The sequence below is a fragment of the Malus sylvestris genome, chromosome 6 (genome assembly GCF_916048215.2).
Source record: "Malus sylvestris chromosome 6, drMalSylv7.2, whole genome shotgun sequence".
In the NCBI taxonomy this organism is placed as follows: domain Eukaryota; kingdom Viridiplantae; phylum Streptophyta; class Magnoliopsida; order Rosales; family Rosaceae; genus Malus; species Malus sylvestris.
In genome coordinates, this window is record NC_062265.1 from 3692045 (window position 1) to 3716970 (window position 24926).

General features: G+C 36.9%; 3 protein-coding genes and 1 long non-coding RNA gene across 4 annotated transcripts; all 4 read left to right on the forward strand.

The window, feature by feature from the left end:
* The first annotated feature begins 1698 nt into the window (after nt 1–1698).
* On the forward strand, nt 1699–7324 carry LOC126626514 (serine/threonine-protein kinase BSK2-like). Its single transcript, XM_050295868.1, has 10 exons — nt 1699–2038; nt 2134–2360; nt 2786–2921; nt 3332–3465; nt 4336–4441; nt 5258–5343; nt 5878–6066; nt 6199–6357; nt 6622–6735; nt 6910–7324. Exons 1-10 carry the CDS (start codon nt 1951–1953, stop codon nt 7159–7161), a joined length of 1491 nt encoding a protein of 496 aa, XP_050151825.1. The 5' UTR covers nt 1699–1950; the 3' UTR covers nt 7162–7324.
* Nucleotides 7325–8029: 705 nt separating this feature from the next.
* Nucleotides 8030–10163, forward strand: LOC126626517 (uncharacterized). Its single transcript, XR_007624711.1, has 2 exons — nt 8030–8184; nt 9550–10163. It is a non-coding gene; the product is annotated as an uncharacterized LOC126626517 (long non-coding RNA).
* A 1259-nt stretch (nt 10164–11422) lies between these two features.
* Nucleotides 11423–13353, forward strand: LOC126626516 (uncharacterized). Its single transcript, XM_050295870.1, has 2 exons — nt 11423–12120; nt 12580–13353. The coding sequence occupies exons 1-2, from the start codon at nt 12086–12088 to the stop codon at nt 12824–12826; spliced, it is 282 nt and encodes a 93-aa protein (XP_050151827.1). The 5' UTR covers nt 11423–12085; the 3' UTR covers nt 12827–13353.
* Nucleotides 13354–21044: 7691 nt separating this feature from the next.
* On the forward strand, nt 21045–24506 carry LOC126626515 (ent-kaurenoic acid oxidase 2-like). The gene is made up of 8 exons (XM_050295869.1): nt 21045–21374; nt 21453–21933; nt 22169–22432; nt 22618–22704; nt 22800–22878; nt 22951–23057; nt 23228–23349; nt 24107–24506. The coding sequence occupies exons 1-8, from the start codon at nt 21139–21141 to the stop codon at nt 24210–24212; spliced, it is 1482 nt and encodes a 493-aa protein (XP_050151826.1). The 5' UTR covers nt 21045–21138; the 3' UTR covers nt 24213–24506.
* The last annotated feature ends 420 nt before the right edge of the window (nt 24507–24926 follow it).

Below are 24926 nucleotides of genomic sequence, written 5' to 3' on the forward strand. Positions count from 1 at the left end.
CTGGGTCATGGGTTCAATGCCAAAAACGACATCGTCTTAGATGGAGCATGGGTTCAGCTTTGGTGCATCACGGCCCAGAGAGGCTCACTTGAGCTCAGGTGGGCATCACAAGTCATGTGTTCGAAGAACCCTAAGAGTTTCAATTCTTTTTTCTTTTTTTTAGATTATAATTCAAGGCATATTAACAAATAATTTTAATGAATGAACATATATTTGATGCAGATCATGACAAATATCAAATTCACATAATTCAACAATTATGAATATAATGCATACTCAATTTATGTAGAATCTAAAATTCGAAAAACGTAAGTTAGGTCATGCATTATGGTGAATGTTCATGCTATAAGGGCTAGAAATATATCAAGATAAAAATCTTTGTTTTGGAAGAACTCAATTGCGTGATGATATGGATGAACTGGTTTGATGTAGAAAATCTCCTCGTCAGATTCTTAAGCGCAGCGATAGGAGTTTGCTGATAACGTGTTGTGGTATATTTTAATTGACAAAAAGAGAAGCCGGCGTCAAGGAAAGAGAGTGTAGAGAGAGATGTGTTTGTAGGGATGTAGAGAATGTATGTTATCCCCCCTACGTAGTGCCTTTATTTATAGTAATAAGGGAGATAATAAATCCTTCTACTCCAAGGAATATAAGACCATATAGGAAATGATAATTAGAATTAAATCTAATCTAGGATTCACACAATCAAACTTAAACTAGAAGTTTACAACATAATTAACTTTTTGTAGGGAATTTTTGACATAAAAATTAATTTAATGAGAGTTTAAAAAAAACACTTAAATTAATATTAAATCTGAAATGTCACTATCTACTAGTTTAGTGGGATTTCCCCTCACTTATAAGTGATAGGTTTTTTTTTTTTTTTTTTTTTTAAACAAACGATATTATATCTGGGTGTGGGAGTGAGCTAAGTCCATATGGGCTAGCAATAATATGGTTCAAATTTATTTTTGGTGAGAATCGAACCTAAGATCTCTTACTTACAAGTGAACATGAATACAACTAGATCATAATACTAATTGCCATTGTAAGTGAGAGGTTTTACATTCGATTCTTGCCAAAGACGAATTTGAACCACAATATTGTTGTCTCATTGTAAGACTTATCTCACCCTCCCAGCACTTTAGTATGCATAATATCGCATGTTAAAAAAAAAATTATACGTGAAATATAGAATTTAATGAAAAGTAAAAGTACTTTGATCTAAAGTTGAAAACCAACAAATATTTAAGAGTAAATTGTAGAAATGGTTCATCAACTTTAATCAAATTGGAGCAATTGTCTCTCAACTAAAAATTCATTACTATTGGTTCCTCAACTCATTAAAATGTGTAGCTATGGTTATTTTTATCAACTTCGTCAACATTTTATCAAAATGAATTATGTTGGAATGACTATTACTACAATTTGAGGAACCATTTCTCCAATTGGATTAAAGTTCAAGGATCATTTCTCCAGTTGAATTAAGTTGAGGGACCATTGGTAATGGCTTTTAGTTGAGGGACCATAGCTGTACGTTTTGATGAGTTGAGGATCAATGATAATAGATTTTTAGTTAAAAAATTATTGTTCCAATTAAGTTAAAATTGAAAGACCATTAATACAATTTACTCAATATTTAATTTTGTTAGTGTAAGCAAGCATGTCATACAGATTAGTACCCTAGGCAATCCCTCACGTGACCCCCTTCTTCTGCTTCCATCTCTCTGTCTCCGGCTGTCTGTTTTCACAGATTCACTTCTCACTGGGTGAGTCAGCAGTCACCCTTGTCCTCAGCTGCAGCAACACAACACTCGTGTCGTTTGTTGTCTCTCCATTTCCGAAGCTCTTCACTTCAGCGCTTTCACATTCCCCTTCTTCTATGTAGCCCCACTTCCAACACAAACTACTACCACTACCACTACCACTGCCACTACCACTACCACTCAAATGGGTTGCTTACACTCCAAAACCGCCCACCTCCTCCGCTCCCCCGACCACCCCTCTTCTCTACCCGACACCCACAAACCTGACCCGGGTAGGTCATTACCTCTCTCGGCTCCTCTTTTGTTGCTTTTTATGGCATTGATTTTTATGGGTTTTCTTTTTATTTATTTCGTTTTGGTTTTGAAGCTAATGGGGATCCAGCTGCGGCGGCGGATCCCCTGGTGCCGGCATTCAAAGAGTACAGCGTCGACGAGCTCCGGAAGGCCACAAATGGGTTCAGCTCCGAATGCATTGTTTCCGAAAGCGGCGAAAAAGCTCCCAATGTTGTTTACAGAGGGAAGCTTGATGGCAATCGCCTTGTCGCTGTTAAACGCTTCTCCAAGCAATCTTGGCCCGACGCCCAGCAGTTCGTGGTGAGTACAAGATCATTATTTTCTGTTTGGTTCCCGAGAAAATGAAGGACAAAGAAAATAGCTTTCATAACAGAGTATTTTGGGACTTGGGTTTTCATTTGGGGCTGATCTAGCTGGTAATGCTGAGGAATTGGAAAAGACAAAGTAAAGTAAAATTTTGGGACTTGGATTTTTCTATAATTTGTACTAGACATTTGATTTAAATTTGTTGTCTTTACTTCACTTCTCATTTTTGTTGAAAATTAAAAACCGAAAACTTGGTTAGTCACTACTTTCTACTTTCAGTTATAAAACTGAAACCGAAAACGAAATTTCAAATTACCCTAATTTTCCGTCATTTTCTAAAAATAATACACACAGGAGGGTTTTTGGCATTGTTGGATAGTTTGATACTGAGTTTGATGTTAATGAATATGATTGGGCAGGCTGAGGCTTCTGGAGTAGGGAAGTTGAGGCACAAGAGATTGGTGAATCTGATTGGTTGCTCTGCCGAGGGTGACGAACGGCTCTTGGTGGCCGAGTATATGCCTAATGATACTCTTTCCAAGCATCTCTTCCATTGTAATTCCGCTCAATCACTTCCCTTTTTCTTTCTTTTCTCTAGTGCAAATCATTGAGTTTGTAACTAACCATCCTTTTGCTTTTAGCTTTTGTGAACACTTTTTTATGCACTATGATCAACTCTTTTTCGTCTTTGCATTTTTACTTATGTCCAACACTTTTTGTGCACCTACAGTAAAAAACCTCTCCTTCCGTACTTTTCTGAAGTATTGCGCACAAGGTTTTAAAAGACTACCATCGATTATTTTACTTGACTAATGTTTGCCTAGTCCAACTAAAGCCACTGATGATTCCTGTGTATCTATGACTTATGTGTTACTTTATGGTGATCAGTATACTGCTCCAAAACGATATCCCTAATCGGGCCATTGTGTTTTCTTTTACTATTAACTTCCTATGACTTCTTATAGGGGACAAGAAGCCATTGCCATGGGAAATGCGTGTTAGAGTTGCATACCATATTGCAGAGGCACTTGATCATTGTAATACAGAAAACCGGAAGATCTATCATGATTTGAATGCATATAGAGTTCTTTTTGACGAGGTATGCATATGATTTGTGACAAAGAATACAGTTATCTTGTTAGGAGGATTATGAATGCCTCCTGTGGTTTCAGGTTATTCCATTTGGATGCACTAGACTTTTATGTTTGCATTCCTGACAGCGTATGCATTTGTTGCAAAATATGTGCTGCTTCTCTGCAGATCATCAAATAGTGTAATTTATTCCATGGACTTTTATGTTGGTTGCTCGTAAATTTATCACACTTCTTCAGAAACTTGATTGCACTGTTTGCTAACTTTGACAAATATTGTTTTCTCCATTAACTGTTGAGGTGTCCACATTCCCAGAAGACAAATTAAATGACTACAGTACCTTTACACTTTTATGTTCTTGTTCTTTTCATTTACGCCATGTTGGAAATCATATGAGATTGTGCTGACATGTCCCATATAAGTTGGCGTGTTCCTGTGTATAATCTTTCTACATTGCATAAAGAAGTTTGAAAAATGGCAACAAATTTAACATGGCCTTGCCAAGCCAGAAAGAGAAAACATAACCAGGCATTTTACAACTACTCAAACTGTGCTGCATTAGTTGCTTTGTCCATTTTGTGTTAGCTCAATTTGCCCATTTCTATCTGAGGTGTTTCAATGTTTTGCTAACATTGACCTTATTTTAACTTTCTTGTCGTTTCACAGTGACTATGAAATAAGTTCTCTATTCTATTCTTGTTTGTTGATATCTTAAATATCTTACTATTGCACGGATGACCGTTGGTTTTCTTGTATATAAATACAATTGATTATCACTTTTAGTGAACATGTTTTAAAGTGGAACATATTATATAAATTACAAGGTTCTGTAAGATTTTTGTGATTACAGTACAACTGAGTAATGAACTTGTGTCAGGATGGTGACCCTCGATTGTCTACCTTTGGCCTTATGAAAAATAGTCGGGATGGAAAAAGCTACAGTACCAATTTGGCTTATACTCCACCTGAGTTTCTACGGACAGGTAAATTACGTCACAGCATTTGTCCTTATGGGAGACAGAAAGTTGTGTCTCGAATATCTCCTGCATTTTTTGGTTTAGCAAAATAATGTAATATGAAGTAAGAACAGTAATATGTCTCATTTTAGTTACTAAACCCCATTTCTATACCAGCACTATATTATTACCCAGTTTAGTAACTAAATTAATCTTTTTGTGCAGAATAGTATTACGAAATCAAATTTCTGTTAGATTGATAACTGATATTAAGGGCAGGTATTGAGAATTGGGACCTTGGCCAAACTTAGGTACCAAAAGTACAAGCCTTTCATATTATAAAATGTAAAAAAATAAAAAAGTATAATGATTATATTGTCTCGTACTCAGGTTGCTTAGATATCATATATTATAAAGTTTAGTACATATAACTTGTAAGCCTCCATGTCAGAGTGAATGGTGTTGGACAGCGAAGCATAGTGGTTTTTGTACATCATTGTCTAGATCAGGCTGATTGGATATTATGTGATGAAGTATTACGTACAAACTGTAATATTTTCCGCTCATTATGGTGACTGATGTTGGACTGAGAAGCATAATCATTTTTATACATCAACACACCAACATCGAGTTCGTTATGTTCTTTTCTAAGTCTGGATTTGTGGATTACTACATAATTTTTTCATGCTTATGAATCCTGAAGATTGTGTAACTAGTTACTACCTTCGCAATTACCTATGGTGGTGTGGTGTGATAGTTTTCCCCGACTTGGTTGATAACTTTATATGGCTGGAGATATGAAAACCGATTTTCAGTATATTTGATTAGAGTCGAACTTTGCAGGCAGGGTCATCCCAGAGAGTGTAATCTACAGTTATGGAACTGTCCTGTTGGACCTTTTGAGTGGAAAGCATATTCCTCCAAGCCATGTATGTTGACTTACATTCCTTGAACCTTTACATTATTCTTCTTTCAGGGATTGTTTTTTTCTTCTCTTCCTTGTGAATTCATTGACATTTCCAGTGCCTAGGCTGTAGATTCTCTACTGTGTTGGTGCATGATCTCAGGGTTTCAAATATATGTCTCAAACTATGTTTTAGGATCCTAGTGCTTTTATTTTCATTAGCATTCTGCGAAGCTCCGATCGTTTTGAATGTTTTTATCTTTAATGTATATATTATGTATTTATGTCCTGCACTTGATTTATTATTTTTACATGGTCGGTATTATTGATATCTCAAATTTAACAAGTAAGAATTAAAATACACGAACAGTATAGGTTCATTATGTTTACTCAAAACACTACTTTTATGTTGAATATTTTGGCGTCCCTTATGAATCTTCCGGAGCTCAGATTGCATTAGATCCAAACTCTTTTAGGAATACAAAGTTGGAAAATAATTCTCTTTAGTTTTCTACTTTGAAAGATATGAGGATTGTTTAAGGAATTATTGTATCTCCAGGCACTGGATTTGATAAGGGGAAAGAATGTATTGCTGTTGATGGCTTCATCATTGGAAGGGCAGTATGCGAATGATGATGCCACGAAGTTGGTTGAACTTGCTTCCAAATGTCTTCAGTCTGAGGCCAGGGATAGAGGAGATATTAAGTTTCTTCTCACAGCCATTGCCCCGTTTCAAAAACAGAAAGAGGTTTGTGTTATCCTGAAGTCATCAGTTTACTATTTCTTTGTTTTGTGTGATACATAGTCCATCTACTTTGTTTTATAACATATTCTTTTTCCCATCCTTTTATGCTCTGATTGCTCATGTTGGTTGGTTAAGGTGGCATCTCATGTTTTAATGGGCCTCCCAAAAAACACTGTTGTGGTGCCAACCATGCTTTCTCCCCTTGGAAAGGCGTGTGCCAGGATGGATCTTACTGCTGTGCATGATATTTTGCTAAAAACAGGCTATAAAGATGAGGAAGGTGCCGAAAATGAGGTACGCTGAATTTCATATTCTACTTGCACTTGCAGCCTAACAGTTTGAAACCAAGTTCTTAAATACTCTATGTATGTTGAATTTTGAGGTAAACAAACCTTAAATGCTAGCTTAATTTGAAATGTAGTAATTGGCATATTGTAGTGTCACAATATTTGGCAAATTGTGGTTGGTATTGCTTCGTTTTCATGATTGTGTTATTTGTTCATGGGTTCATGGATTCACGTCACTTACGTTCTGATAATGTGATCTATATATTTCCAGCTCTCATTCCAAGAATGGACACAACAAGTCCAAGATATGTTGAACACAAAGAAATTTGGTGATATTGCATTTAGGGATAAGGATTTCAAGAATGCAATCGAGTATTATTCCAAGGTAGATGCACTTTTCCTTCTCCTTTGGTCGAATCTCATCTTAAGAATAGGGTTATATTGTGTGATGAATTAGTTTGATGTGTATTTATTTGGAATGTAGTTTAGTTTCTAAAAAAAAAAAAAAAAAGAATATTCCAAAGTTTGTAAAAAGCAAGCGTTTTCTTTGCATGAACAGTTGGTTGCTATGATATCTGGCCCTCCAGCAACTGTCTTTGCGAGAAGAGCCTTCTCGTACTTAATGAATGGCCAAGCAGAGCTTGCTTTAAGAGATGCGATGCAGGCACAGGTATGCATACCAGAGTGGCCGACTGCATTCTACTTGCAGGCGCTTGCGCTCTCAAGGCTCGGAATGGAGACTGATGCTCAGGACATGCTAAATGATGGAGCGGCCTTTGACACAAAGAAACACAACGCCTGGCGTAACTAAACTTGTACACTTGGAATGGATAGAATAGGTAGAGAAAGTCGTAGGCGAAAGTGAAATGTGGGCTTTTTAAGATCCAAAACTTATGCTACTAAAACAAATTGCATGACAATCCTTGAGAATTCTAGTCTTTTCATGTAATTATTCTTACCATTTGATTTTGTTATTGGAGAGTGTTTGAGACCCTGCGTAAAGCGGGAGTCTTGTGCACTGGGTACGACCTTTTTTTAGAGTGTTTGACTGGTACCGCTTTCAAGTAACCAAGAGAGAAGTTCTAAGAACACCCAAGTACAATCCCACTAGGGTTGGCAAAGCCTAGGCCTAACATTAGGTTGGTCGAATTTCTGCATCATCCATAAAATGTGTAACTCGAACATTACAATTTGTAATCTAATACTTGAAAATTCAGCACTTGGATTAATACGGGGAACTAGTTAATAACATCCTCTTTCCTTCTCTCCCTTATTCCACACTTATGTTGTACCAAATAAGTTTATATGTACGTTTGAGTTGACAAAATTCGGGTAACATGGTGACGAAAATTAAGGTCTAGAGGGTTAAGTGGGAAAGAATAAACATAGTTAGGCTAGTTGACAAAAACAATCTATACGCCTTTTGCACATGTGTTCGAATCTTACAGTATTGTAAAAAAGTTATAGCTTTGTCAAGAAAATGGGAACTATTATTAGCACTCCAAAAATCTTATTATGCACTTCTCACAAATGTATTTTTCTTTCTAATTATATAATGTTTAGAATGCCAAATGAGATTTTTTGAGTGTTAATAACTATTCCCAAGAGAATTAGACAATAAAAACCAACAATTCACCAAGAAAACAATAAAACCCAATAAAAGAAAAGAGAAATCTATTTTTACCAATTAAAGGTGGCAAAACTAATTTTTACCGGAATAAAACTGGCAAAACCGTCTCTTTGCCAATTTTAAAAAAAAATTAAAAACTATATAAATTTGCAGAGATAGAGATTGAAAGAAGAAGAAAAAGGCGGACAAACGCACAGCACCCAGGTACGACTACCGATTATCCAATTATTTTATGTTTTAAATTTTTTAATTTCTTCTTCTTTTAATTCATTATTATTGTTGATCATTCATGTTAGACCTTAGCTTTTGTTTGGTTCCCAAGAAAATAAAGATATATCTTTTCCATGCTCGAGATGGAGAACTTTTTTTTCTTATGTAATGTGTAAGTATTTATTTATGGAGTTTGCAGATCTATGAATTTTTAATAAAACTAGAAGAATTAGAGTAAATAATCCGTATTAGGAAAAAGAGATATCAAATTGACGTCCAGATTTGTTTATAATCGGTGACAATTTAATCCTCATTACTGTGATATTTTTTTGGAACTGAACTTTAATATCTCATAGTTTGATATTAATTGAGTTTTATCACACCCCAACTTTTGATGAAATTCTTAACCGTAATTGGAAAAGAGAAATAACTTTTATGCTGTGCCTAGCAAATGAAAATGATTTCTTCGTTTTCGGGGGTGTGATTAAATATTGCTAGACAAAGTCAGATTCCAAGCTATATTTGGGTGAGGAATTTCAAAATCTGAAGGAATTGAGGTCAACTTAGTAACGAATTGATCATAAACGATTATATAGGAGGATTAGACATGAGCCATTTCAAATTTCTACTATGTGCCTTGGTACAACTATATGATGCATTTCTAATCCCTCATATCTAACATTTTATCATAGTTGGATTTGTATCGAGGTTCTAAAAAACACTAAACGGTAATCAGTTGGTAGGCAAGGGCCTAGTACCTAGGAGGAGCCAGGTGGGTTTTTAATTTTAATTATGTCTAACTAGAGCCACTAGCCTCCACATAGCGTCAAGGCCCGCCTAGGCCACTTTTTACACAATGATTTGGAAAGTTTTAAGGACCCGGCTTCTTTGCCCTCCCACTTTCCATACACTTTCATCCCCTCCTATTATGTGTGGTTACGGTTAAGCCACGTTAATATTTTATATTGATTTTTTTTATAGAAATAATAAGACAAAAAACAATAGTAATATAAAATGTTGATGTGGCTTAACCGTGACCGCACAAATAAGAGAGGATGAGAGTGTATGGGAAGTGGGAGGGCAGAGAAGCCAGATCCAAGTTTTAAAGTCCAAAGTCATGATAATTGTAACATTTTTCTTTACTGGGCATTTGAATCGGTGATGTCTGTAATGTCATATGCAAATGGACTTTCAAACTTGGTTTATGGTTTAGTATAGCAGCTAGATAACTTCGGAATAGTTTTTGGCTGGACACAGTGGAGCAGGTTATAGAAAAAGAAAAGCAAAAACTATGGCGTTCGCCGAAAATTGTCACAACTTGATAACATTTTGAAGAAATGTTGGGTTTTTGAAATGCAGGAAGATTCGAAACCTTATGGATAACGAAGTACTCTGCAAGGATGTTTCTGGCGAGCAGGCCAGGGAGTCGCTCATCGCAATCTCTGACCCTGTAGCGGATCAGGTTCTCGACCTGAGTTTTTTGCCTGCACTGTTGGATAGGGTTGCTGCGGCGAATAAGGATGGACATGAGAAGTACGTCTCTGAACTCATGTCTATTTCTAATTTGCAATCTCCCGATATCAAAACTTGATTGTTTGCGATGTGAAAACCGTGAGGATTAGCAGCGAAGCTATCTATAGCGGTCATGGAATTACTCTTTCATAAGAGATTGTAAATATATTTATTGTTCTTACGAACTACTACGCGTGTGTGAATAACTAGTACAGACTGATAGGGTCCTGGTGTCATTAGTGTTCTAAACCTTCATATTAGAAGGATGATGAACGCAAATGAACCTGATGATTCTTGCTATTTTCATACAGTAATTATTAATAAATAATAAACATAATGAAGTATTATTGGCACTCCAAAAATCTCACTCTACACTTCTCACAAGTGTATTTTTCTTTCCCAATATAGAAAGTTTGGAATGTAGAATGAGATTTTTGAAGTGTTAATAACAATTCCCTAAACATATCATTGTCATATGTAATAGTTATTCTATTTATTTATTTATTTTTGTTCTTTTTGTTTTTAAATCTAAATCGATAGTCGCTGTCGGGTTTTTAGAATGATTTATGCTCTCTTAGACCTAATGGATAAGAACTTGACATCTCGCCTCCGTCGAACTGCAAGTTCCTTTCACGTACCTACTAATGTCGCAGTTACCATACGAAGATTTCATTTTTTTGAAAACTAATGAAAAAGGTTTGAAAACTTTGAGTTTTAATGATAAGAACAAAATAAAAGGTAAAGTGAATAGTATCATAATTGACTTTTTAGTGTAAATGTGATTTTTCGTTAAAGTAAACAGTACAACAGGCTTTTCATTAAAACTCCCTTGATTTTCAAATCCATTGACCTCAATAATTAAGGGTTGTTACCAAAAGGACAAATGTAGCATCACTCAATTAAGAAGTGGGGTTTAGTGAGTAAAGGGGAACGAATATAATCTCCTTGGTTGCTTTTCTAACCTCAATCACATGGTACATATTCTGATATAGGATGATTTCTTTTCGATTTTTAATACAAGCAATATTTGGAACGAATATTTTAAGGTGTTCTAGAGTATGTGATACAACATAAATATTTTGATTTTTATATTTTTTTTATAAAAAAAATATGTTTTGATTTTTATATTAAAAAAAAATTTAAACCTTAAAGCACTTATACCATAGAAAATTTCTTTCTAGAAAGTGGGGAATTAAACTCTAATTCAAATGTTGGGGTGAAGGTCATGAACAAATTGAGTTTCAAGCCTCTTGCATACGCATGATTCTTTTTGTTTTACTCATCAAATTATATTTTCATTAATGACAACAATTATTGTGGAGCAAAAACTAACTCAATAAATTCTAGAGCTAACATGTGAACTCTTATAAAAATAAAAAATAAAAAGATGAGAATGCACTTATTAAATTGGCAAGTCTCACATTTAATCCACGTGCAGTTTAACATCCTTGAAGTTTGAAGTCTTAAAGATGGGATTAATTACAAAACCTTATCTTTATGCTTTCCTAATTGAAGGTTAACTTCATCAAGTAAGGAACCACAATCATATCCAATTAAGGATATTACAAGATAATCTCAAGATATTATTTATTAAATAATATCATCAAGATAATTCGTTTCTCATTCATTTAATGGATGATTCACCTTGACCAATCTGATGCCGGCACATGTTAGGGTAAACCCTACACATGTGATCGACCTATGCTCTATAAATTTCTTGTTCTCCACCAAATATTCTAGTAAGCTTTTGTTACACAATCAAGCCCTAAACTCTTTTTTTGTTTTTAGAGAAATTGACTTAGGAAAGCTAACCCAGACAGCAGGTGGAGCTGAATCTAGCAGGTGGAGCCAAATCTAGCAGAAGCAGCCCAGTCAGGAGGAGAAGCCCAGGCAGTAGTAGTGTTAGCCTAGCCAGCAGGACGGAGGTCCTGACTGGATTCAACGGCTCACCTCAACTATCGCCAGCACAATCGTACTCAATATGAGTACCCATTCGATTGTCTCACCGCAGACCTTTATGATCGCCAGTGATCCATCTCCCCATAACAGTATTCTAGGGCGACCGTGGCTCATGAATATTAGAGCAATGACATCAGTCGAGTACCAGAAGATCTGACTCCCATTGCGAGATGAGGAATTGGAGAAACCAAGTTTGATGAGGTCGCTTTCCTAACGATGCACAATGCAAATTCTGAAGGAGTTGAAAAAGAATTCCTAATCTCAAAACATACTTTGGAGAAACAAAGCAACAACGATTCCCGATCTCAACCTTTTAATGAGGAAATGGACCTTGTATATGAGGACAAGCCTTCGTCGCAGACTTTTGAAGATCTTGAGAAGAAGTTCCTTGATGACATTAGAAATCTAGCTAAGGAGCAAAGTGATGCTGAGGATGTGGAAAATGCTAGGCATAGAGAGGTTAGTTTATATTTAATATCTGGAAGTGAATTTTCCTTTATATTTATGCCTTGGATTCCCGATTTGCTTTATTTGGGTTTTTGTGGTATATTTCCCAACCCCTTTTTTTTCTCTGCAAACAAACATATTTTTAATTTATTAGGAAAAGTAAAAGTGCATGTTCTATTAGTTAGCCTCATCTTAGTATGCTTACCTTATGAACGCAATATAATGTTTAGAATGCCAAATGAGATTTTTCTTTACTGTGCATCTGAACGGGTGATGTCTGTAATGTCATATGTAAATGGACTTTCAAACTTGGTTTATGGTTTAGTACAGTAGCTGGATAACTTCGGAATAGTTTTTGGCTGGACACAGTGGAGCAGGTTATAGAAAAAGAATAGCAAAAACTATGGTGTTCGCCGAAACTTGTCACAACTTGACAACATTTTGAAGAAATTTTGGGTTTTTGAAATGCAGGAAGATTCAAAACCTTATGGATAACGAAGTACTCTGCAAGGATGTTTCTGGCGAGCAGGCCAGGGAGTCGCTCATCGTAATCTCTGACCCTGTAGCGGATCAGGTTCTCGACCTGAGTTTTCTGCCTGCACTGTTGGATAGGGTTGCTGCGGCAAATAGGGATGGACATGAGAAGTACGTCTCTGAACTCATGTCTATTTCTAATTTGCAATCTCCTGATATCAAAACTAGATTGTTTGCGATGTAAAAACCGTGAGGATTAGCAGCGAAGCTATCTATAGTGGTCATGGAATTACTCTTTCTTAAGAGATTGTAAATATATTTGTCGTTCTTACGAACTACTACGCGTGTGTGAATAACTAATACAGACTGATAGGGTCCTGGTGTCATTAGTGTTCTAAACCTTCATATTAGAAGGATGATGAACGCAAATGAACCTGATGATTCTTACTATTTTCATATAGTAATTGTTGATGCACAAAACCGGAAGGGTCTTGGAACAACGTAAATCCGATCGTGAATTTGCAAGAAAGTAAATAACACAAGATGTATCGTGGTTCACCCCAAGGTTTGGGCTACGTCCATACTGATATTGTATTTCTGAGAGAGAGAGATATTTGAATATGAGAGTGAGAGCTTTAAGAGGATGAGTGGGCTTTGTGAGGGTGAGCGGGCATGAGGTTTGTGAGGGTGAGGAGGCCTTTTTATAGAATAAGGGCTCCTCCCCTTTTTACATATTTGCCCCTCCATTTATTACATAATTACATTTGAGTCCCCCGAGTATTTATACGAGGTATAAATACGAAGGCCCTAAGTATGGTACAAACAGTAGTCCTCCAAATTCAGTCCATGTGTGGGCCGAAGTAACTAGATGTCATCTAGAACTAATACACGATATGAGGCGGTGCCCAATCTGAAATGATGCTCAACTAGAAGTAGCACATGTTGCGAGGCTGCTCTGCTTGTGGCTTATGTTGCCTTGGTTGGCTCGGCTTGTGGCATTTAAAGGTGAGGGAGTCCCTTTTATAGAATAAGGGCTCGCTCCTCAATACATAAGTATGGGCTAGAGTTGATGCTCGCGGCGAGGCGGTTACTCAGTAGGCGGCGATGCTCTCTAATGATGGTGAGGGAGTCCCTTTTATATAATAAGGGCTCGCTCCTCAATACATGAATAATGGGCTAGAGTTGATGCTCTCTAATGATGGTGAGGGAGTCCCTTTTATAAAATAAGGGTTCGCTCCTCAATACATAAATAATGGGCTAAAGTCCCCCAAGTATTTTTTATGAGTCCCAATATATGGTACATAGTGTAGTCCCTCAAGTCTTCGATCAATAGAGTCTATTAGCTGGAGACTTCAAATTGAATCCATGTATGGGCCGAAGTGGCGGTTGTTCGGAAGCGGTATTTGTATACCCTGCACTGAAGCTTTGTAGGTGAAGCTTTCTAAGTGAAGCTTTGAAGCTGGAGCTTTTGTAAATGAAGCTTTTGAAGCTGGAGCTCTGTAAATGAAGCTTTTGAAGCTGGAGCTCTGTAAATGAAGCTTTTGAAGCTGGAGCTTTTGTAAATGAAGCTTTCAAAGCTAGAGCTCTATAAATGAAGCTTTTGAAGCTAGAGCTTTGTAAATGAAGCTTTTGAAGCTGATTGACATGAGTGATGCTCATGAATGTTTATGTATGATTGATATGAGTAATTCTCATGAATGTTTAATGCTCATGTATAATTTGAAGTACTGGGCGTACTTTTGATCACCTAGTGGGTGATGATAGCAGCAGGCTGCCGAATAATTTTGGAGTACTGGACGTACTTTTGATCACCTGGTTGGTGATAATAGCAGCAGGCTGCCGAATAATTTTAAAGTACTGGGCGTACTTTTGATCACCTGGTTGGTGGTAATAGCAGCATGCTGCCGAATAATTTTTTGTAGCACTGGACGTACTTTTGATCAACTGGTTGGTGATAATAGAGGGCTTGGCTCTTTTGGGCATATGGGCCTTCGCCCTCCACATAACATTCCAGCCCATTTATTTTGGGCTTTGCCTTTTTTTTTTATTATTATTTTTTTATTACCCTCTGATGGGGTTTATACAGATGTCTCCGAAAGATAAGAAAAATACATCATTCAAAAATAAGAAAAGTAAATCACATCATTCTGGTGGGGTGTTTATTCCTTGCTTTTGCTTTCTGCCTTTTCTTTTCCACCACACCTCTGTCCCTGTATCTATCTCTGCACTGCTGTCATGCATGTGCTCAGTAAAAACCCAATCTTTCAGATTTTATTCTCTTCTCTCCTTTTGCTTTCTGTTTTGCAGATGGCAGACAAAAGTAAAGTAAAGTTCTTTTCTTTACTTTGCAGATTGCAGATGGCGGGGGCATGAACTTGTCTTTCTTCTCTTTTCCTCTTTACACACAGTCCCGAATGATGCAGCGTGGAATGTGGTCAGGTTCTGAGAGACGCTTTTCCCACCAGTGATTACGGTTTTGCCATTTCATTTAACAGAAAATTACCAAATGACCTAACTCAGAGAGCAGCAGGCTCTAAAATCTCTTCAGAAAACATAGAAGCAGAAGTGAAGGAACGATTCAAAAGTGAGCCAAACCCTCCGAGTCGCCATGATCATTAGTTTGCAGCACCACCACCGATCTCTTGCTCTCTTAAGGTGACAGATGATGGGCTTCAAAGTGCAACTCCAAAAGTGTGATATATATAATATATGAGAGAGAGAGAAAGATAGACCTTCGTCGATGTGGACACCCAAGAACAGGAGAGAGATGAGGGACATGAGAGTGATGAAGTCTCTGGTCTATGCATATATATATATATATATATATATATATATATATATATATATAATTGGTGACATACATAGTAGACAGCCGGCTGCGGCCTTTACTCAGCTCCAAAACGCAGCACCTTCTCCATGGCAGTCAACCTCGAGCTTCTGGTCTCGGTCTCGACGGTGTATTGCTATGGCCATGTTGTAAACCTACAAAGCCTTGATGAGCGCCATGTGTTCCTTGTTCGTGCTCGCTTGGTCGACCAGCACTCCAGCGCTGCATCCATGGGTTCTCCAGCTTAAAGTTCCGCCCCACAAACGACCTAGGGATCCGACCTGCCTGGACCAAAACAGCCAAGTCCTTGGGCAAGCTCTCCAACCCCCGTTTAGACCGCGCCAACACCATCAACGCCTCCGCCCTGTTCTTTCCGCCGTATCGTCGGGTCTCCTTCCAATCATGCGCAAGAGGCGCATCATATATGGCCATATTCTTGGCATAGGACTTGAGATTAGTCCTCAAACCCATCCTTAAACTCGTTGGTAACATATGATACAAATCGTCCCTTGCTTCCTCGCCTATCTTGAGACCAAAGAAGGAGTCGTTTTCTTCACTGTTGGTGTTTCTACCGGGATTTCAAGTACGAAAGGATGTCTGAACCCAGCTTATCGCTCCCTCCAGCTGAGAAACACAGTCATGAGTCGCCGGATCGGAGTTCACGATCTTGAACAACGCCAAGAGGCGGGAGAGCTCGACGGTGGAGATTTCAAGAGAGAGCTTGAAAAATGGCTTCTGGGTCGGGGTTTGGCGAGTGGTTGATGGTAGATATAGAAGTAAAGCACGAGTCGGGGTAGCATGTTGGAGGGTTACTCAGTGGTAGACTCGTGGATAAGGGCGGTGATCACAATGATGATCATTAGAGTCAGGCAGATGACGACGGGGATGGCAACGACGGAGGAGATGCACTTTTGGAAAAATCCCAGATCTCAAGGTGCTTAAATTAAGCTGTTTTTTTTTGTCTTTTCTCCAGCTGGGAGAGAGTTCTTGGAATGAGAGAGAGATAGTAGGCTTTAACAAAAGTTGAAATGAAACACGAAAATCGAGGGAGAGAAAGAGAGAGAGAGGACATTCAGATGGATTGATGTTTTTGTTGTTGTTAGGCATATGAAAATGGAGAACCGTGGGGGTTTTTCTGGGAAAGTTTTGGGTTTTTTGGGTTTTTGCAGATTTTGCAGATTCACGGTGGAGGTGAAAAAATGAAAGAGAACCGACGTAACTTTTTGTATCGATTCCCACAGACGGCGCCAAATGTTGATGCAAAAAATGGAGGGGTCTTGGAACAACGTAAATCCGACCGTGAATCTGCAAGAAAGTAAATAACATAAGATGTATCGTGGTTCACCCCAAGGTTTGGGCTACGTCCACACTGATATTGTATTTCTGAGGGACAGAGAGCTCTGAATATGAGAGTGAGAGCTTTGAGGGGATGCTAGGGCTTTGTGAGGGTGAGCGGGCATGAGGTTTGTGAGGGTGAGGAGGCCCTTTTATAGAATAAGGGCTCTTCCCCTTTTTACATATTTTCCCCTCAATTTATTACATAATTACATTTGAGTCCCCCGAGTATTTATATGAGATCTAAATACGAAGGCCCTAAGTATGGTACAAACAATAATTATTAATAAATAATAAACATAATGAAGTATTATTGGCACTCCAAAAATCTCATTCTACACTCCTCACAAGTGTATTTTTCTTTTCCAATATAGAAAGTTTACAGTGTAAAATGAGATTTTTGAAATGCTAAAAACAATTCCCTAAACATATTGTTGTCATATGTAATAGTTATTCTATTTATTTATTTATTTATTTTTGTTCTTTTTGTTTTTAAATCTAAACCGATAGTCACTGTCGGGTTTTTAGAATGATTTATGCTCTCTTAGACCTACTGGATAAGAACTCGACATCTCGCCTGTGTCTAACTGCAAGTTCCTTTCACGTACCTATTGATGTCGTAGTTACCATACGAAGATTTCATTTTTTGGAAAACTAATGAAAAGGACTTGAAAACTTTGAGTTTTAATGATAAGGACAAAATAAAGGGTAAAGTGAATAGTACCAGGATTGACTTTTTAAAAATGTGGTTATTCGTTAAAATGAACAGTACAACAGACTTTTCATTAAAACAATCTTGATTCTTCTAATCCATTGACCTCAATAATTAAGGGTTGTTACCAAAGGACAAATGTAGCATCACTCAATTAAGAAGTGGGGTTTAGTGAGTAAAGGGGAACAAATATAATCTCCCAGGTTGCTTTTCTAACCTCAATCACATGGTACATATTCTGATATAGGATGATTTCTTTTCGATTTTTAATACAGGCAATATTTGGAACAAATATTTTAAGGTGTTCTAGAGTATGTGATATAATAGAAATATTTTGATTTTTAAATTTTTTTATAAAAAAACAATGTTTTGATTTTTATATTAAAAAATATTAAAGCTTAAAACACTTGAGAGTATCTCATACTCTAGGATAACATAGAAATTTTCTTTCTAGAAAGCGAGGAATTGAACTCTAGTTCAAGTGTCAGGGTGAATGTCCTCTTGCATACGCATGATTCTTTTTGTTTTACTCATCAAGTTATATTTTCATTAATGACAACAACTATTGTGGAGCAAAAACTAGTTCAATAAATTCTAGAACTAACATGTGAACTCTTAAAAAAAAAAAAAAATATGAGAATGCACTTATTAAATTGGCAAGACTCACATTTAATCCACATGTAGTTTAACATCCTTGAAGTTTGAAGTCTTAAAGATGGGATTAATTACAAATTCTTATCTTTATGCTTTCCTAATTGAAGGTCAACTTTGTTGATGCACAAAACCAGAGGGGTCTTGGAACAACGTAAATCCGACCATGAATCTACAAGAAAGTAAATAACACAAGATGTATCGTGGTTCATCCCAAGGTTTGGGCTACGTCCACACTGATATTGTATTTCTGAGGGAGAGAGAGCTCTGAATATGAGAGTGAGAGCTTTGAGGGGATGAGAGGGCTTAAGAAATGGCTTCTGGGGGTGAGCAGGCTTCCCCTAATTGTGAGGGTGAGAGGTCCTTTTATAGAATAAGGGCTCCTCACTTATTACATATTTGCCCCTTCCTTTATTACATAATTACATTTAAGTCCCCCAAGATTTATACGAGATCTAAATACGGAGGCCCTAAGTATGGTATAAATAGTAGTCCACCAAGTCTTCAGTCAAGAGAGTCTTTTGGCTGGTGACTTTAAATTCAGTCCATGTGTGGGCCGAACTAACTAGATGTCATCTTGAATTGATACTTGATATGAGGTGGTGCTCAAAGAGAAATGATGCTTAAGTAGCACATGTTGCGAGGCTGCTCGGCTTGTGGCTTATGTTGCCTTGGTTGGCTTGGCTTGTGGCGTTGAAGGTGAGGGAGTCACTTTTATAGAATAAGGGCTCGTTCATATCAATGTGATGCCGGCATATGTTAGGGTAAACCCTGCACATGTGATCGACCTATGCTCTATAAATATCTTGTTCTCAACCAAATATTATGGTAAGCTTTTGTTACACAATCAAGCCCTAAACTCTTTCTTTTTTTAGAGGTATTGACTTAGGAGAGCTAGCACAGACAATAGGTGGAGCCAAATCTAGCAGAAGCAGCCTAGCCAGGAGGAGAAGCCCAGTCAGCAGCAGCATTGGCCTAGCCAGCAGGACGGAGGTCCTGACCGGATTCAACGGCTCACGTCAACTATCGGCAGCACAATCGTACTCGATATGAGTACCCCTTCGATTGTCTCACCGCAAACCTTCATGATCTCCAGCGATCCATCTCCCCATAACAGTATTCTAGGGCTATCGTGGCTCGTGAATATTAGAGCGGTGACATCAATCGAGTACCATAAGATCCGACTCCCATTGCAAGATAAGGAATTGGAGAAATCAAGTTTGATGAGGCCGCTTTCCTAACGATGCACAATGCAAATTCAACGATGCACAATGCAAATTCTGAAGGAGTTGAAGAAGAATTCTTTCACTCAGGTCGTAGTAGCTGAGGTGCAGATAGACAATTCAACCTCCATTGAATAGCAATTATAGCATGCAGATTAAGAAGATTGCGTCCAGGTCGAGACATCAGCAAACAAGACATGATGGAAACCAAAAGAATATTAAAAAAAAAAAGATCTAACGCTTAGAACACTCAGAGTATCTCATTCTCTAGGGTACCATAGAAGATCTCTATCAAGAAAGGAGATATTGAACTGTAAATCGAGTTCAGAGTTAAATGCTATTAACAAACTGAGCTACAAGCCTTTTATTCATCAAATTATTTTGTCATTAATGACAACAATTACTAGCAACAAAGATTCCGTTGAGAGATGCTTGGTATCTTGTGAAACATAATGCCAAATAGAAGAAGCAAAACTACAGCACAAGTCCAAAACATCTTGCTATTTTCGTATATTAATTATTAATAAATAATAAACATAAGGAAGTATTATTGGCACTCCAAAAATCTCATTCTACACTCCTGACAAGTGTATTTTCCTTTCTCAATATAGAAAGTTTGGAGTGTAGAATGAGATTTTTGAAGTGCTAATAACAATTCCCTAAACATATCGTTGTCATATGTAATAGTTACTCTATTTATTTATTTATTTTTGTTCTTTTTGTTTTTAAATCTAAATCGATAGTCGATGTCGGGTTTTTAGAATGATTTATGCTCTCTTAGACCTAATGGATAAGAACTCGACATCTCGCCTGCGTCTAACTGCAAGTTCCTTTCACGTACCTACTGATGTTGTAGTTATCATACGAAGATTTCATTTTTTGAAAAACTAATGAAAATGACTTCAAAACTTTGATTTTTAATGATAAAGACAAAATAAAAGGTAAAGTGAATAGTACCAGGATTGACTTTTTAGTGTAAAAATATGATTTTTCGTTAAAGTAAACAGTATAACAGGCTTTTCATTAAAACTCCCTTGATTTTTCTAATTCATTGACCTCAATAATTAAGGGTTGTTGCCAAAAGGACAAATGTAGTATCACTCAATTAAGAAGTGGGGTTTAGTGAGTGAAGGGGAATGAATATAATCTCCCTGGTTGCTTTTCTATCCTCAATCACATGGTACATATTCTCATATAGGATGATTTCTTTTCGATTTTTAATACAAGCAATATTTGGAACAAATATTTTAAGGTGTTCTAGAGTATGCGATACAACAGAAATATTTTGATTTTTATATTTTTTATAAAAAAAAAATATGTTTTGATTTTTATATTAAAAAAATTAAACCTTAAAACACGTGTTTGGCATGCTGGATAACACGCTGGATAGTACTATTTAATATTATCCGGTATTTGGTGTCATTCCGTATTAAATTAGCACCGGATTATTTATGAAAACCAAAAGAATATTAAAAAAATAAAAAATAAAAAAGATCTAACGCTTAGAACACTCAGAGTATCTCATTCTCTAGAGTACCATAGAAGATCTCTATCAAGAAAGGAGGTATTGAACTCTAAATTGAATGCAGAGTTAAATGCTACTAACAAACTAAGCTACAAGCCTTTTATTCATCAAATTATTTTGTCATTAATGACAACAGTTACTAGCCACAAAGATTCCGTTTGAGAGATGCTTGGTATCTTGTGAAACATAATGCCAAATAGAAGAAGCAAAACTAAAGCACAAGTCCAAAATTTTCTATTTAAGAGAAAACAGTAAAATGAAAAATCCAAGAAAAAGGTGAAAAATGGAGTTTTTGGGTTTCTGGGGTTTTGTTTTCACAGCTTCAGTTGGTGGATTTGGTGCTCTACTTTTGATCCTAAAGAAAGCAAACGAATGGCTGTTCGTGAGAAAATTGGGTGAAAACAAGCACACTCTACCTCCGGGTGACCTGGGCTGGCCTTTCATTGGCAACACCCTGTCGTTCATCAAGGCTCTAAAATCGGATCATCCGGAGTCGTTCATCTCCAATCATGTCAAAAGGTTTGTCTCTAACCCGCAAACAGTGTGATCAGAATTCGAACGTACATGCATTCTAATGAGTTTTGTGTTGACTAATAGGTTTGGCAGCACTGGAATTTACAAAGCCTGTTTGTTTGGAAAGCCAACCATAATTGTAACAACAGCTGAAACGTGCAAGCAGGTGCTGATGGATAGTTTACAATTCAAGACCGGTTGGCCAAAATCAACGTCGGAATTAATGGGAAGGAAATCATTTATGAGCCTATCTGGAGAGGAACACAAGCGCCTTCGCAAGCTGACAGCCGCCCCAATCAGTGGTCACAAGGCACTGTCTATGTACCATGAGTATATAAAGGATGTCATAGTCAGTTCATTGGATGAATTAGCGGAAGCGGAGAAGCCCGTTGAGTTCTTGACTGAGATTAGGAAGATCACATTCAGAATAATCATGTTCATTTTCTTGAGTTGTGAGGTTGGTACACCGTTAGAAACCATGGAAAAGGAATATGCTATTATGAATCATGGTCTAAGGGCCATGGCCATTAACCTTCCTGGCTTTGCTTTTCATAAAGCCCTCAAGGTCAGATAATACTTGATAACTTTCTTTGCTTCAGTTCCTTTTTTTCTTCTTCTTTCTGATTCGAGAATCAAAGAGATATTCTAATATAATCTAAACTACAAGTAGAGGGATTCAAACATGGGTGCAGAGGGGGGAGTGTGCTGTTGTAACCAACTTGAGTTTGCTTTATCTATTTCTTTCTATGATATCATTTCTTAGACTTGAATCTCGACAATGATATTCTTACATGAATCAGGCTAGAAGAAGGATGGTTAAGATTATTCAAGGTATTTTAGACGGAAGGCGGGCAAGAAACGAAGCTCAGATATCAAGGGAAAGAACAGATTTGACAGATATGTTAATGGAAACCGAAGACGAAAATGGTAACAAATTAGATGATGAAGAGATTATAGACATAGTCCTCATGTACTTAAACGCTGGTCATGAATCTACAGCCCATGCCACTTTGTGGGCTACTCTCTTCTTACATGAAAATCCAGAATACTACCAAAAAGCCAAGGTGGGTGCATTCTATTTCAGTCTCCTTTTGTTTTTTGGTAAACTTGTAGAGGAATTGTGATAATATGTTTGTCTCCAGCTACTTTTGGTGGCCACATTCTTCCTACCAAGGACCATAGTTCAATCGAAGATGAGTTTCTCTCGAAATATTAAGAACCCAATTGACTGGATGTTACTATGTTTCAGGCAGAACAACTGGAGATTCTGAAGACGGCATCACCAGAAGAAGGATTGAACTTTAAAGGAACTAAACAGATGGAATATCTTTCCAAGGTATGTTTTCTGTGGCTAATTTCAACTCTTCAACCATCATTTTGCTAATATAATCTAAGTAACAACTAACAAGTTATGATTCCTTCTGAGGTAAGGTAATCGATGAAACTCTGCGCATTGTTAACGTCTCATTGTATAGCTACCGAGAGGCTGCTACTGATGTCAAAGTCTCTGGTAAATTAACTTCGCTACTTACCCAATCCTTGCTTAATCTGTTAAACCTGCTGAACATGTTGTGTCTTGAAGGTTACACAATACCAAGGGGCTGGAAAGTAATGATGTGGTATAGAGGTGTCCATTTGAACCCAGAATATTATCCAGATCCAAAGAAGTTTAACCCCTCAAGATGGAATGTAAGCAAGATAATGCACCTAATTCAATTTAATTTGTAATAGGGTATGACATTCGTGCCTTCTATCAATGACCAAAGATCTACAGTTAAAAACACCAAAGTATACTAAAAAATCGATATTGCTGAGCAAATTGTCTTTTAACAAAGTCAAGTTGTGGTTTGCTTTTGTAGGGAAGTAATGCCAAGGCACGGAGTTTCATTCCCTTTGGAATAGGAAGTAGGCTATGCCCTGGAAGTGATTTGACCAAGCTTGAAATTACTATCTTTCTTCACTATTTTCTCCTTAATTATGAGTGAGTCCCTTTGCTTAATCTCCATTTGTGCTTCATAATTTTCTTTCAAACAAATAGCTACAAAGTCATGACTACTTCTGTTTGGATTTTGGATTTAAAATGTGGGATTTCAATCCCTCCTGTCAAATCCGATACCGATTGAAATCTAGGTTCAACATAGAGGGTTGGTTTGGTGTCTAGAATGAGATAACTCACCATATTCAAGGTATATTAAATGAAGAAATGAAAAAATATATATATCCGACTTGAAGGTAAAAGATGGATTACTCATAAATAAAACTTACAAGGGGATGAGTTTTCTCATGTCTAAGAAGAAATACCGATGCGTTAATTTCTTGGAGATTCTTTAGGAAGTACTTGAAGTGTGTTTTTCTAAGAAGGACGGAAGGTTTAAAACCAAATATCAATGTATTTTCTAATAAAAGTGTTTCCAAATCCAATGCAATGGTATATTTGGAAGGTGAGATTCCAAATCCAAGAATTTTAATTGTTACTAATTTTTTTAATAATTGTTATTAAATTTTTTCAATACAAGTGATATTTTACATTGTAATTATTTATCTGAAAGAATATAAATTTCAAGTTCATCGTATCTAGTTTAAACCAATTGTCGTACAGATGACCTCGGACATTTCAAATTATAAAATGTTGTAGTAGTTTCATCACTAATTTTTTGTTTATTAATTAACTAATTAATATGTAAAGTTACAAATAATAGATGGCCTCTGACCTTCAACTTGTTGAATGTTGAATGCAGGCTTGAACGTCTCAATCCGGCAATTGGAGTGAGTTATTTACCCCATCCAAGACCCAAAGACAATTGCCTTGCAAAAGTTAAGAAGCTTCCATCATCATCTATATAACCTGAAAAATACCTGGGCAGACTTGCTTTCCTTTGTAAAATATGTTTTAAGTCCTCATCCCGTGGATAAGAGCTAGTTAGTGGAAGATTACAATGGAAAAGTGAGGCTGGCCCCTTTGTTTTTATATGTCATCACTTTGTCGTATTTGGGATTTTCGATTTTCCAATGTTTCTGCGGATACAACTTGGTCCTCCAATCCTTGAACATACCCTTCTTGTAAAATATTAGTATTTGTTGTAAAATCGATGGTGTGTGCAGTGGAATAAATAAACAAGACACAAAATTTACGAGGTTCCTCTACAGTCAGTATGACTAGAGTACATCCTAGGGACAGTAGTGATGCTTTCATTATAATCTGAAATAATAAGAGTACAAATATAACTCTCTCTATTATCTCCTCTCATCTTCCTCTCTTTTCTTTCTTCATCTTCCTCTCTTTTCTCTCTTCATCTTCCGTGAGTCTCTCACTTCTCTTCCTTCCTTCACATGCTTTCATTTTATAGAAAAAGTTACTGTAGCAGCACTATTCATTTTACAAAATTTTCTACAAATGAATAGTGAAAATACTGTGCATAAATAGTAACAACTATTCATGTGGGTCATCCACATATTATTCACAACACTCCCCCTTGGATGACCACAAGTCTTTGATTGACGGGTTAAAATCTTGATCTGTTTTGGATGCTCCCCTTGATGAGTATCTCTCCCTAATTT